Source organism: Myotis brandtii, unplaced genomic scaffold (genome assembly GCF_000412655.1).
Source record: "Myotis brandtii unplaced genomic scaffold, ASM41265v1 scaffold959, whole genome shotgun sequence".
Classification (NCBI taxonomy): Eukaryota; Metazoa; Chordata; class Mammalia; order Chiroptera; family Vespertilionidae; genus Myotis; species Myotis brandtii.
Window position 1 is genome coordinate 86,152 of NW_005371966.1, and position 12,465 is coordinate 98,616.

Genomic DNA, 12,465 nt, shown 5'->3' on the forward strand with positions numbered 1-12,465 from the left:
CCGGAAACTGCCAGGAACTCCAGGGCTGCGAGCGCGACGGGCGGCGGCAACGAGGCACAGGTAACGAAGCGGGTGAGTGTCACGCTGTCCAAGGCGCGTGCTGCGCCGCGAGGCCCTCCGATGTGCCGCGCTGGGTAGCCGGGCAAAATCAAAGGGTCTCACATCCAATCGTCCCCATTGGACCCCTCAGGAGACTGAGACCCTGAGAGGGACAGGGACTTGCCGGAGTCTCCCAGCTTGGCCGGAAGACGGCTGGAGCTGCAGGGTCTCACATGCTCCATCCAGCTCATTGGGGAGTTTCCACCTGGTTTCCTGGGTGAGATGCTCCAGCAGAGTTTTGCTCACTCCCCAGCATTGAGGCTCCAGTTGGAATCCACTGGTGCTTTGTGTAACTTTATAACGTACACTGTGAAAGAAGGCTGCTCTGGGGAGTATGGCCAGAACCCACAGCCAGAAGTTTCTAAACCCCCGCCCATCCTGCTCCTGCCCCCGCCATTCACAGCGAGTGGTTTCAATCATTAGACCTCAGCTGGGTGAGAGCCCAAAAGACCCCTTAAGAGAGGGACCAACTTCTCAAAGCTTTTCTGCTCTCCTGCCTTGCCAACAAGTCTTTCTCTCAGCAGAGAGCATCATGGCAGAGCAGGTGGACCTGAGCCGGACCCAGGTGTGTGGGATCCTGCGGGAAGAGCTGTACCAGGGTGATGCCTTCCATCAGTCCGAAACACATGTCTTCATCATCATGGGGGCATCGGTGAGTCTCCCCTAGGCCCTGCCTCTGAAAATCCAAAGTTAGAGCGCGATATTGCTTAAGATCCTTTCCTGCTGAGTGCCGGAGCTTTCCCACCTGATTGTTGGGGGGCCACTTGGGCTCTCCCTCTTGTTCCTGCCTCTGTGCCATTATCACCCCAGCCCCACCTGGAATACACTCACTTCCAGGCGTATCTGAAATCTCTGCACAGCCCTTGACTGTAGACCTTGACTGTAGACCTGTGTCCTAGAGCTGGGAGGTCCTTAGGGACGGTCTGATTGGGCTTCCTCCTCCCTGGGGAAAAGTGAGGTGCAAACAGGGGAGGCTATTCATGCCACTCCTGTCTTTTTCAAACCTGTTTGTGACTTGACAAATGTCACAGTCAGTTAATTCCAGAGGCAGGATCTGAGGTCCTATCTGCACCTTTGTCTCTCACTACCAAGTCAAGTTCCCTGGGGACAAACACTCATCCTTTCTTTGAATGTTGTCTCCTTGCCTCAGCTTCCAAAGCCTGCTGAAGAGCCCCATTGCCTAGCCAGTGGCACCATCATTTTGTTCTGAAAGGAAAGACCATGACTCCCCCCCTAACCCCCCCCCCCCGTGTGAGGTGCAGAAGGGAGATCTGCCGGGTGGCAAGATGTGTCCATGGGCTGGTGAGATGAGCTGCCAGAGCTTCATCTGGAAGTCAAAGTGGCCTCTTCATTTTAACCCTACTCGTGACCAAGAATCTACTAAGCAGCGCATGACCATTTTTGCTTGTAACTCATTGTATAATCTTGAGCCAGAATTCTACCAAAAGTCCTGGCCAGTGGTTAGAGTGTTGGCCTGACGACTGAAGGGTCATGGATTCAATTTCCAGTCAAGAGCACATACCTCAGTTGCAGGCTCGAACCCCAGCCCTGGTTAGGGTGCGTGCTGGAGGCAACCAATCAATGTGTGTCTCTCACATTGGTGTTTTCTCTCTCTCCCTTCCCTTCTGCTCTCTCTCTTCTCCATCCCTTCTACTCTCTCTAGAAATCAATGGAAAAATATCCTCGGGTGAGGATTAACAAACAAACAAAAAAAGAATTCTACCAAAACTAGTTAGCTCTTGACAGCGTAGGCATTGTCTCCCTGCGCCTTTCACATCATGGTCCCCTCAGCTCTGGAGGACCTTGGTTCTTTGTTCATGTAGCATAGCGTGCTGCTGCCCTTCGCAGAGCCTACTCCCTGCCAACTTGGTGATTCTGCTCACAACTTGGAAAAGGAGAGCCAGAATGCAGGGCTGGAGGCAAAGCCGGGGAGGAGGGTCTGCTGGTGGAGGGTAGGAAGGTCCCCCTTAAGCACCATCCTCTGCCTCCCCATAAGCCCAAGTCGGGGGAATGCACAGGAGGAACACAGGGAAGAAGGCTTGGCCTCCACCCTTGGCCCAAGCCTGGCCCCCTTAGAGGAGCCGCCAACTTTAAGGCCTAGGACTCTGACCCTTTGGCCCTTTGTCCAGGAAATAGTTTGGAAGGGAAAGTAACTCAGGATTATGTCTCCTCCTTTCCCTTATCCCCATACCAGCCTGTCCCAGGATGCTCCAACAGAGCATCCCAGGCCACAATAAATGGCTTATAGCTCCAGGCCCTCACATTTTAGATGTTTCATTGAGAGCATCCAAGCTTGCTGTGTGTCTCTCCTTCTCTGAACCTGTTTTTCCACATAGTAAATGAGGGCTTTTTTTTTTCATATCTTTTTATTGATTTCAGAGAGGGAGAGAGAGAGAGAAACATCCATGATGAGAGAGAATCATTGATTGGTTGCCTCCCACAGCCTGAGCATGTGCCCTGATGGGGAATTGAGCCGTGACCTCCTGGTTCATAGGTCAACATTCAACCACTGAGTCACACTGGCTGGGCGCAAATGAGAGTTTTTGAAGCAAATGCCAGGGGTCCTTGGACTCGCCGAGCTGATTCTGTGACTCCTCACTGCTTTCACCTGTGACCAGCTTGGGGTTGGGCAACTTTGTTTCTTTGCAATTGGTAGGGTTCCCCTTTGCTCTCCTCTGCCTGAGAGTGACAACCAGAAGCCTCCAGAGCAGAAATGGGAAGTGCCACTCCAGCAGGTGGAGTGGGGGAGCACAGGGTGTCTGTCCTCCAGAGAAGGGCTCCTGTTCATTTCTCCACCTCCTGTTAGAGGGGCTGGAGTTGAGTGGGCCAGCCTCCCACACTCAGCACTTAGAACAGCTCCCAGAGTCAGGCCTCCCGTGCCTGCTCCTTCCATGTAGGAGGTAGGTAGGGTGGTACTGTGGGAAACCAGTGAGTTTTCTGTTCATTCATCCAACAAATGGCGATCAAGTGCCTCCTTGCAGCTCAGAGACAGGCCCCGCCCTCCCCCTGGGACCTGTGTGCTGGGGGCCCGGGACCCAAGGTGAGTTAGCAGCCCAATAAGAATTCAGAGTGGCGCATGTGATAGAAGACACAAGCAGGCCCTTGTGTCACCTACCCCATCCCTCAGCAGCCAGATCTCAAAGGAGGGGCCTGCGGAGCCAGGGCTGAGGAGCATTCCATGCAAAGGGAAGAGCAAACACAGAACCCCCAGTGACTGGTGGGCCCCTCGGGGCAGCCCTTTGCCCCTTCCTCCTCCCCCACCCGCTTACCCAACCCTTGCCACACACCCAGCTTCCTTCCGGGAGCATTATAATGCTGGCTCATGGGGTTACCCAATGGGCTTGAAGCTGCTGTCTGTTCCCCCTTCTGTGTAGCCACTTCCCCCCGTCTCAGGATTCCCACCCCAAGTAGGAAGAGCTTGTAGGTACTTACTGTCCCAGTCCAGAAAACTTTGGGATAAAAGAAACCAGTTTCTGCCTGGCCAGTGTGGCTCAGTGGTTGAGTGTTGACCTATAAACCAGGAGGTCACGGTTCCATTCCTGGTCAGGGCATATGCCTGGGTTGTGGGCTCAATCCCCAGAAGGGGGCGTGCAGGAGGCAGCCGATCAATGATTCTCTCTTATCATTGATGTTTCTCTCTCCCTCTCCCTTCCTCTCGGAAATCAATAATAAAAAGAAATTTTTTAAGAAAGAAACCAGTTTTTCTTTACAGACAAGCATGTGGGGAAGAATCTTGGGCCCAGCAGATCCTTTCCTTCCCCATCTGGTAGAACCTCGGCCAGCCTGGAGTGACTCTTCCCTCCAGGGATATAGAGAGGAATGGGAGTAAGAGAAAGAGATAAGACTGGGAATTGACTTGGACAGGATTGGCTTACTGCCTGGTTCTCAGCGCCTCGTCTCTCTGGGCCTCAGTCTCCCCACCTGGACCACAGAGGCCATGGGCTCAATGGGTGCTCAGGACCCATCCCAGTGACGGGTACAAAGGATGACCTGACAACCCGGCACCTCCCTTTCCTCGGAATTTTTCTGGACTGCCTTCCCCTTGGGCCGATAAGATTCTTGCTGTGTCATGATGATATTGGCAACACATACACCCCCCCCCCCAAAGTCCTGGGGATTCACCAGCCCCAGGGTGGAGTAAGGAGGCCCTTTTGTTGGCTTTGCAGCCAAGCCTACCTCAGCAGCCCCCAGTTATCTCAGCCCAGTGGCCAAGAGCCAGCTGGTCCCCAGCCAGGGCCCAGGCTCCACCCCAGGAGACCCAGCAGGTCCTTTTTTAAAAATGTGTTTTTATTGATTTCAGAGAGGAAAAGAGAGAGAACGAGAGAGAAAGAGATAGAAACAGCAATGATGAGAGAGAATCATTGATCGGCTGCCTCCTGCACACTCCCCACTGGGGATCGAACTTGCAACCCGGATGTGTGCCCTTACCAGGAATTGATCAGTGACCTCCTGGTTCATAAGTCAACTGAGCCACGCCGGTCAGGCACCCAGCAGATCCTTGACCTCAGTGATCCTAGAGGGATGGGATGGCCCACCCTTCAGGGCCTTGAGCTGGCAGCCAGTCCCTGGAGCTCTCTGTCACGCCTTCTGCCATAAAACCCTCACAAACAGACCTCAGCAGTGGTTTGGGCTTATAAGACAGGATACAGAAGTCAAACCTGGGTGGCAACAAGCAGGTGGTAGCCCAGGTTCCTTTGCCCCAGCCAAGCCAGATACTGGTGGCTGGAGATCCCAATAAGGTCCTGCTTCTCCAGCTAAGTCACCATGTCCCCAGGAAGCTCCTTCCCCGCTGTGGTCCTCCAGCAAAATGAAGGGTTTAGGCCCCGGCCAGTGAGGCTCAGTGGTTGACTGTCAACCTGTGAACCAGGAAGTCACACTTTGATTCCTGGTCGGGGCACATGCCAGGGTTGCGGGCTCAATCCCCTGTGTGGGGCATGCAGGAGGCAACCGATCAATGGTTCTGTCTCATCATTGATGTTTCTCTCGCTCTCCCTCTTCCTTCCTCTCTGAAATCAATGCAAATATTTTTTTAAATGAAGGGTAGAGGAAAGATTGCCGCATCTCACCAAAAGCCCCTGTAATTGCTCCACTCCTTCTTGCAGAGGAGTCCAACCCAGGCCGGCCCAAAGAGAGCAGCTGCCAGGCCCCCCGCCCCCCACTGCCCTGGGTCCTATGTCACCTCTTCCTTAGGTGACTTGGAGCCCAGCAGACTGCTGGTTGCAGGGGCTGAGCGGAACAAGACAAGCAGGTTCTATTGCTAATTAATCCCAGAGAGAATGGCAAGAACAAACAGTCGGGGTGTGGGGCACCGTGACTCAGCAGACAGGAAACTAGTCCCTTGCCACCACTCCATTGCCCACAGCCTGTCCTGATTCCCCACAGCCTGCTGGAATGTGATGGTAAGCAAACGGCTCCTGCCATGAGGCGTTTGCAGGCAGAGTTTCTGATTATTTTTCCTCCGGCCTAGTCCCCAGCAGGCCCTCTCTTGAACAACAGGCCAACACTAAGCCAAGGTGACAGAAGCAGAGTCCTCATCCAGCCCCACTGATGGGAGAAGCCAGAGGCGGGCACTGCTATTCACTATGGGTATTGCCGCTGTGGGGGCTCCTGGGCGCTGAGGGACAGAGAGGGGAAGCTCGGAGCCCAGATTGTGCTCAGAGCTGGACCTTAAAGGCCCGGTGAGGGCAGCCATCTGATGCCGCTATGGCAGTGCTTCACGTGGAAGGTGGCAGTTAGGGACGCGCTCCCAACCATTTGGAGGTCAGTTGTGAGCAGTTGGCAGGCTTGGGCAGGGGCACCGGCGCAGCATACCCTGGTTTGGGAACGGCCCACTTTGCAAGTTTGGGGTCCCGACTGGAGATGGCCAGTCCACACATGCTTGTGTGAGCCTGGTGCTCAGCAAACTCTGGGCTGGAAGACACTTGGAGTTGTCCGCATGCAGGTCCCCACCTTAAGCCCTGGGTAGAGGTCAGGTCACCCAAGGACATTGGAGACGAAGCAAAGGACAGGAGGAACATGAACAGTCAAGGCACCAGGCCTTCCCCCACCTCCACCCACATAGGGATTCCTCCCCCAGGAGCCCCCCCCCCCAGGCCCCAAGTGCCTCCTAACTGCCTGTCTTTGGAGGGATTTTTGTTATTTATCCTAAGGTGCCACTAGACTTCTTTAAATACATATTTTTAATTGATTTCAGAGAGGAAGGGAGAGAGAAACATCAATGATGAGAGAAAATCATTGACCGGCTGCCTCCTGTACGCCCCACACTGGGGATCAAGCCCACCACAACCTGGGCATGTGCTCTGACTAGGAATCAAACCCTGACCTCCTGGTTCACAGGTCGATGCTCAACCACTGAGCCACACCGGCCAGGCTACAGAGGGATTTTAACCAGGTTGGGATTGCGTTGGTCCCAGTCGCATGGCCTCCTTTTTTTCTGCCTGGGGCGAATTCAGATCCATCCCAGCCTAGCATGTTCTCCCCCTGCCACCCCCACCCCACTGATTGGCAACGCTGAGTGGAGCGTGGGTCGTGCCTGGGCCCGTCCCAAGCTTCAATTACAGGGCAGGCAGATGAAAGGGCTCGCTGCTCTGTTCCTCTCCAGGAGCCTGTGACCGTCGGTGCCCGTCCTCTCCCAGCTGGAGGGGAGGATTCCATCGTCGGCTTACAAAGTGAAAGCTCGTGAGAATGCCCACAGCCACTGGACTGGAGCTTGGGGAGAAGGAACTTTGATTCTCTCTAATGAGTCTTCTGTCAAATTTGTGGGGTTCGCCATATCATTGCTCACAGTTGCCGTGTATCACACCCTTGCTTTTCTTTTGGAAATTTTCACACGCACACAAAATGACAGAATAGCTCTATGAACGGCCACTGTCCATGACCCAGCTCCCACAGTGCTCTGCCATCTTGCTTTACCCACTCTCTACCCTCTGCTCAATTCTTGTGTGTTTTGTTTTACTATATTTTTATTGATTTCAGAGAGCAAGGGAGAGGGAGAGAGAGAGAGAAACATCAATGATGATCGACTGCCTCCTGCATGCCCCCCACTGGGGATCAGGCCTGCAACCCCGGCATGTGCCCTGACCGGGAATCGAACCCGGGACCATTCAGTCTGCAGGCCGATGCTCTAACCACTGAGCCAAACCAGGGAGGGTTTTATTAGTCTTTTTCAAACACCAGCTTTTGGCTTTGTTCATTTTTTGCTTTGTTTTCCATTTTATTAATTCTTCTTTATTTCCCACCTTGTAATTTGTTTGACTTGAAAATTCTACTGTGCTTGCCCTGGCTGGTGTGGCTCAGTTGGTTGGAGCATCATCCCATGCTCCAAAAGGTCATGGGTTTGATTCCCGGTCAGGACATATATGCAGGTTTGCGGTTCGATCCCCAGCCCCAGTTGGGGGCATGTGCAGAAGGCAGCCAGCCGATCGATGTTTCTCACGTCAATGTGTTTCTCTCTCTCTCTTTCTCTAAAAATCAATGAAAACGTCGTCGGGTGAGAAATTTTTTAAAATTGTCCTATTTTTAACTTCCTAAATTGAATGCTTAGCTCATTAGTTTCGAGCCGTTCTTTTTTGCCAACATCAGCACTTACGGCCACATCGCACAAGTTTTGATATGTGCCACTTCCACTGCCATTTGGTTCCAGTGAGTGGGAGTATTCGGGTTTCCTTCTTTAGCCTCAGAGCTGCCTGGACATGGGCTCTCTGGTTGGGGGTTGGCGCCCCTTGCTTGCACTGAGGCCAGAGACCATGGCCTGTGTGATTGCAGGGTGGCCAGGCTAGTCATGGTGCCTCCTGGCCAGCACAGGGTCCATCCAGTTCAAGGTGGCTCCTGCGATATGTGGGTGCTACTAGTTCAGGGTCACGGTAAAGGGCTAGCACAGGCTCTCATTCAAGCTCCTCTGACTACATTAAGGAGGAAGACAGGTATGCTTGTGGTTGAGTGCTGACCCTGAGTGAGTACCCAGGCTCAAAGTGGGGAGACAACCTAGGTCATGTCCCCAGCTTCTCCTTCTTTTAAAACATATATTTTTATTGATTTCAGAGAGGAAGGGAGGGAGAGAGAGAGAGAAAAACATCAATGATGAGAAAGAATCATTGATCGGCTGCCTCCTGCACGCCCCCCCACCTGGGATCGAGTCTACAACCCGGGCATGTGCCATGACGGAATGGAACCTTGACCTCCTGGTTCATAGGTCAATGCTCAACCACTGAGCCATGCCGGCTCGGCTCCCCAGCTTCTCTTAACCATGCCTGTTCCCTCTGCCACAGGGTGACCTGGCCAAGAAGAAGATCTACCCCACCATCTGGTAAGCACCCCCTCCACTAATCCCACTGCCCTGAGCCTTCCTGGCCTTCCCCGCCCTCCCCACCCTGCCCACAGCCATGCTTTGCCCTCAGGTGGCTGTTCCGGGATGGCCTTCTGCCCGAAAACACCTTCATCGTGGGCTATGCCCGCTCTCGTCTCACGGTGGCTGACATCCGTAAGCAGAGCGAGCCCTTCTTCAAAGTGAGTAGCTTCTGGGATTTGTGAAGGGGTGCCCTTCCCTCCTCCCGTTCCCGCTCTCTGCTTCTCCTCCCCCGAGGCCCGGCCCTCCTCTCCGTGTCCTGACAGAGGATCAGGCCTTGTTAAGACCATCACCTGGGGACCCTCATGCCCAAACGTCTCATCCTTTCCCTCCTCAAAACCACCCACACCACTCTGCCAATTGGCACAGAAAACTCTGCCTTGCTGCTTCTGCCACTTCCTGGATGACCGGAGGCGCGGAGCGGGGTGTATAGGAACCCTCCGAGCCTGAGACTCCTGCTTCCCAGCTCCCCCTCATGGGGACTCGCTGTGCCCCAGGACCAGGAGCAGAAAAAGCCTCTAGACCAGGGGTGGGGAACGTGCGGCCTGAGGGCCGTATAAGGCCCACAGAATCCTTTGATCCGGCCCTGCCAAGGCATTAGGAGTGAATTAAATGTTTGACCAAATATACCAAGCTAATTTTCTTAAAAGTCACTTATTTATTTATTTAGATCTTATTGTTAATTCTCACCCAAGGATATTTTTTCCATTGATTTTTTTTTTAATTTAACTTCTCTAGATTCCTTTTTATTTGTTTCATTGTTACTGATTTCAGAGAGGAAGAGAGAGAGAGAGAAACATCAACAATGAGAGAGAGTCATCAATTGGCTGCCTCCTGCACGCCCCCTACTGAGGATCAAGCCCGCAACCCAGGCATGTGCCCTGGAGAGGAATCAAATCTGGGACCCTTCAGTCTGCAGGCCGATGCTCTATCCACTGAGCAAAACTGGCTAGGGCTCCATTGATTTTTAGAGAGAATGGATGGGAGGGGGAGAGACAGAGAGAGAGAAACTTCAGTGTAAGAGAGACACATGGTTTGGTTGCCTTCTGCATGAGCCCTGACCAGGGCCAGGGATAGAGCCTAGCAAGCTAATTGTTAAGTGGATAATTTTGTATGGCCCTCGAATGATGTTATAAATATCCAAATGGCCCACCCCTGCTCTAGACCATGGAAATCCTAGATTTGCGTTTTCCCAACACACCAAAGTTTGGAGTAATGACTTTAGAAAGAGCAATCTTTCTCCAATGTGTTTCTCCCAGGTCAAACTTTCCTGAAGTCTAACTTCTGTCTTAGGGCACAAGGTCCCCAGGGGTGACTGTCCCCATCCTGGCCCTTGCTTGGGACTGCGAAGCCCCATCTCCTGCAATGATCCATGCTGCCTTGGCCTCCCCTTCTGGTGTGCGAAGCTGACAAAATGGGGATGTGAACCTAGTGTGGGGCTAGGCTGATTGACTCCCAGAGGAGCCTGCCCTGGCTGCGGGATGGGTGAGAAGGGGCTGACATCCCTGTGTCCGTCTCCCCCAGGCCACCCCCGAGGAGAAGGCCAGGCTGGAGGAGTTCTTTGCCCGCAACTCCTACGTGTCTGGCCAGTACGATCAAGCGGCCTCCTATGAGCACCTCAATGACCACATAAACGCCCTCTGCCAGGGGTCCCAGGCCAACCGCCTCTTCTACCTGGCCTTGCCCCCCACTGTCTATGAGGCCGTCACCAAGAACATCCGAGAGACCTGCATGAGCCAGACGTAAGGCTTGTCTTTTGCCCTTCCTTCCTGCCTTCTCCGTGTGCCCTACCTGGAGCTGGCCTGCCCTGGCAGCTGTCCATAGACCTGGGGCACACTAGTCTAGGGCAGTGGTCGGCAAACCGCGGCTCGTGAGCCACATGCGGCTCTTTGGCCCCTTGAGTGTGACTCTTCCACAAAATACCACGTGCGGGCACGCACGTACAGTGCGATTGAAACTTCGTGGCCCATGTGCAGAAGTCGGTTTTCGGAAAGGAGATAGACGAAACAAGTATACAAGATGAGTGTGGATGGGAGAGTTGGAAGGGGTCGACCTCAGCGAGCGGACCTCAATCAGATTGAGGACATTTTTTTTTTTTATATTTTATTGATTTTTTACAGAGAGGAAGGGAGAGGGATAGAGAGTTAGAAACATTGATGAGAGAGAAACATCAATCAGCTGCCTCTTGCACACCCCCTACTGGGGATGTGCCCGCAACCAAGGTACATGCCCTTGACCGGAATCGAACCCGGGACCCTTCAGTCCGCAGACCGACGCTCTATCCACTGAGCCAAACCGGTTAGGGCTGAGGACATTTTTAGCAAAAGCCAGCTTAGGAGTACCCTAATTAAGTTAATAACAATGTACCTACCTATATAGTTTAAGTTTAAAAAATTTGGCTCTCAAAAGAAATTTCAGTCGTTGTACTGTTGATATTTGGCTCTGTTGACTAATGAGTTTGCCGACCACTGGTCTAGGGAGTCGCAAAAAGGCTCGACATGAATTAGCTCCACAAAGAATGGAATAGGCTGCAAACACGGTAGCTTTCCAACATTCTTACTGAAAATGCTACCACACGTATTTACATTCCAATGTCTCATGTGGACCCTCAAGGTTTATCTCACTAGAAATCCAACTTCCTGTACGCAATCCCCAATAGCACCACAAGGTGGCAGTATGGTTCCATGAAACTGCCCATTGTGGGCCTGGTCACTCCCTTGTTTTCCCAAAGCCACAGCCATCTCTTTCTTTGGCCTGGTTTTGAATACAGAATGCCATGTTAACTCTCAGTGGAGATTAACAAAGAAAGGGACTTTTTGCCATTTTAAAACCCACGGAGATAATTGTCCCCTCCCCCTGCTCCCCCACTAGCTGAGGTTCTGGCCACTGCTCCCCAGGGAGGGTGCGGGAGTCATGCGGCTCTGGGCTCCTGCAGGGGCTGGAACCGCATCATTGTAGAGAAGCCCTTTGGGAAGGACCTGCAGAGCTCCGATCGCCTGTCCAACCACATCTCCTCCCTGTTCTGTGAGGACCAGATCTACCGCATCGACCACTACCTGGGCAAGGAGATGGTCCAGAACCTGATGGTGCTGAGGTGCAGCTGGGGCTGGGGCTGGGGGATGGGGTGAAGGGATCCTCCCTGTTCTGTGAGGACCAGATCTACCGCATCGACCACTACCTGGGCAAGGAGATGGTCCAGAACCTGATGGTGCTGAGGTTTGCCAACAAGATCTTTGGCCCCATCTGGAACCGGGACAATGTCGCCTGCGTCATCCTCACCTTCAAGGAGCCCTTTGGTACTGAGGGCCGCGGGGGCTACTTCGATGAATTTGGGATCATCCGGTGAGAGCCCATCACCCCTTCCTAGGAGGCCTGAATGGGCATGGGGTGCAAGCCTGCCCCCCGGCAGGGTTCCTCTTCCCCACCCCAAAGTTCAAATTCTGCAGGAGGGATATCAGTCAGCAGTAGCTATGAACGGGGGGTCACTGCCTCCTTCCTTACCTTGAGGGAACCAGGGAGACACTAAGGATTAGGAAATGAGCCTCATAACTTGCGGCTCAGAGAAGGCCCACTTGAGCCCTGGCTGGTGTGACTCGGTTGGAGCATCGTCCCATATACCAAAAGGGCACGGGTTCAATTCCCAGTCAGGGTGCATACCCAGATTGTGGGTTTGATCGCCAGTCAGGGTGTGTACAGGAGGCAACCAATTGATGTTCCTCTCTCACATCTATGTTTCTCTCTCTCCTCTCTCCCTCCCTCTCTTTCTCTCTCTCTCAAAAAGAAAAAAATCAGTAAAAACATATTCTCTGCCTAGCCGGTTTGGCTCAGTGGATAGAGCGTCAGCCTCCAGACTGAAGGATGTTGGGTTCAATTCCAGTCAAGGGCACGTGCCTGGGTTTTGAGTTTGCTCCCCAGTGTGGGGAGTGCAGGAGGCAGCCGATCAATGATTCTCTCTCATCATTGATATCTCTCTCTCTCTCTCTCTCTCTCTCTCTCTCCCCCCCTCCCTTCCTCTCTGAAAT

The 12,465-nt window shown here is 53.1% G+C and overlaps 1 protein-coding gene across 6 annotated transcripts in view; it reads left to right on the forward strand.

Moving 5' to 3' along the window:
• Positions 1 to 12,465, forward strand: part of G6PD (glucose-6-phosphate dehydrogenase) — a 15,768-nt gene that overhangs the window by 442 nt on the left and 2,861 nt on the right. The window contains exons 1-7 of one of the 6 annotated variants that reach the window (XM_005886093.2): positions 7 to 72; positions 624 to 751; positions 8,367 to 8,404; positions 8,496 to 8,604; positions 9,968 to 10,185; positions 11,379 to 11,537; positions 11,660 to 11,785. In XM_005886093.2, coding sequence (XP_005886155.1) covers positions 632 to 751; positions 8,367 to 8,404; positions 8,496 to 8,604; positions 9,968 to 10,185; positions 11,379 to 11,537; positions 11,660 to 11,785 — 770 coding nt within the window. In that variant the 5' untranslated portion in view covers positions 7 to 72; positions 624 to 631. Of the gene's footprint in view, positions 1 to 6; positions 73 to 620; positions 752 to 8,366; positions 8,405 to 8,495; positions 8,605 to 9,967; positions 10,186 to 11,378; positions 11,538 to 11,636; positions 11,786 to 12,465 lie in introns of those variants that run through there. The other 5 variants (XM_014533252.1, XM_005886094.2, XM_014533251.1 and 2 more) reach the window with 5 other exon arrangements.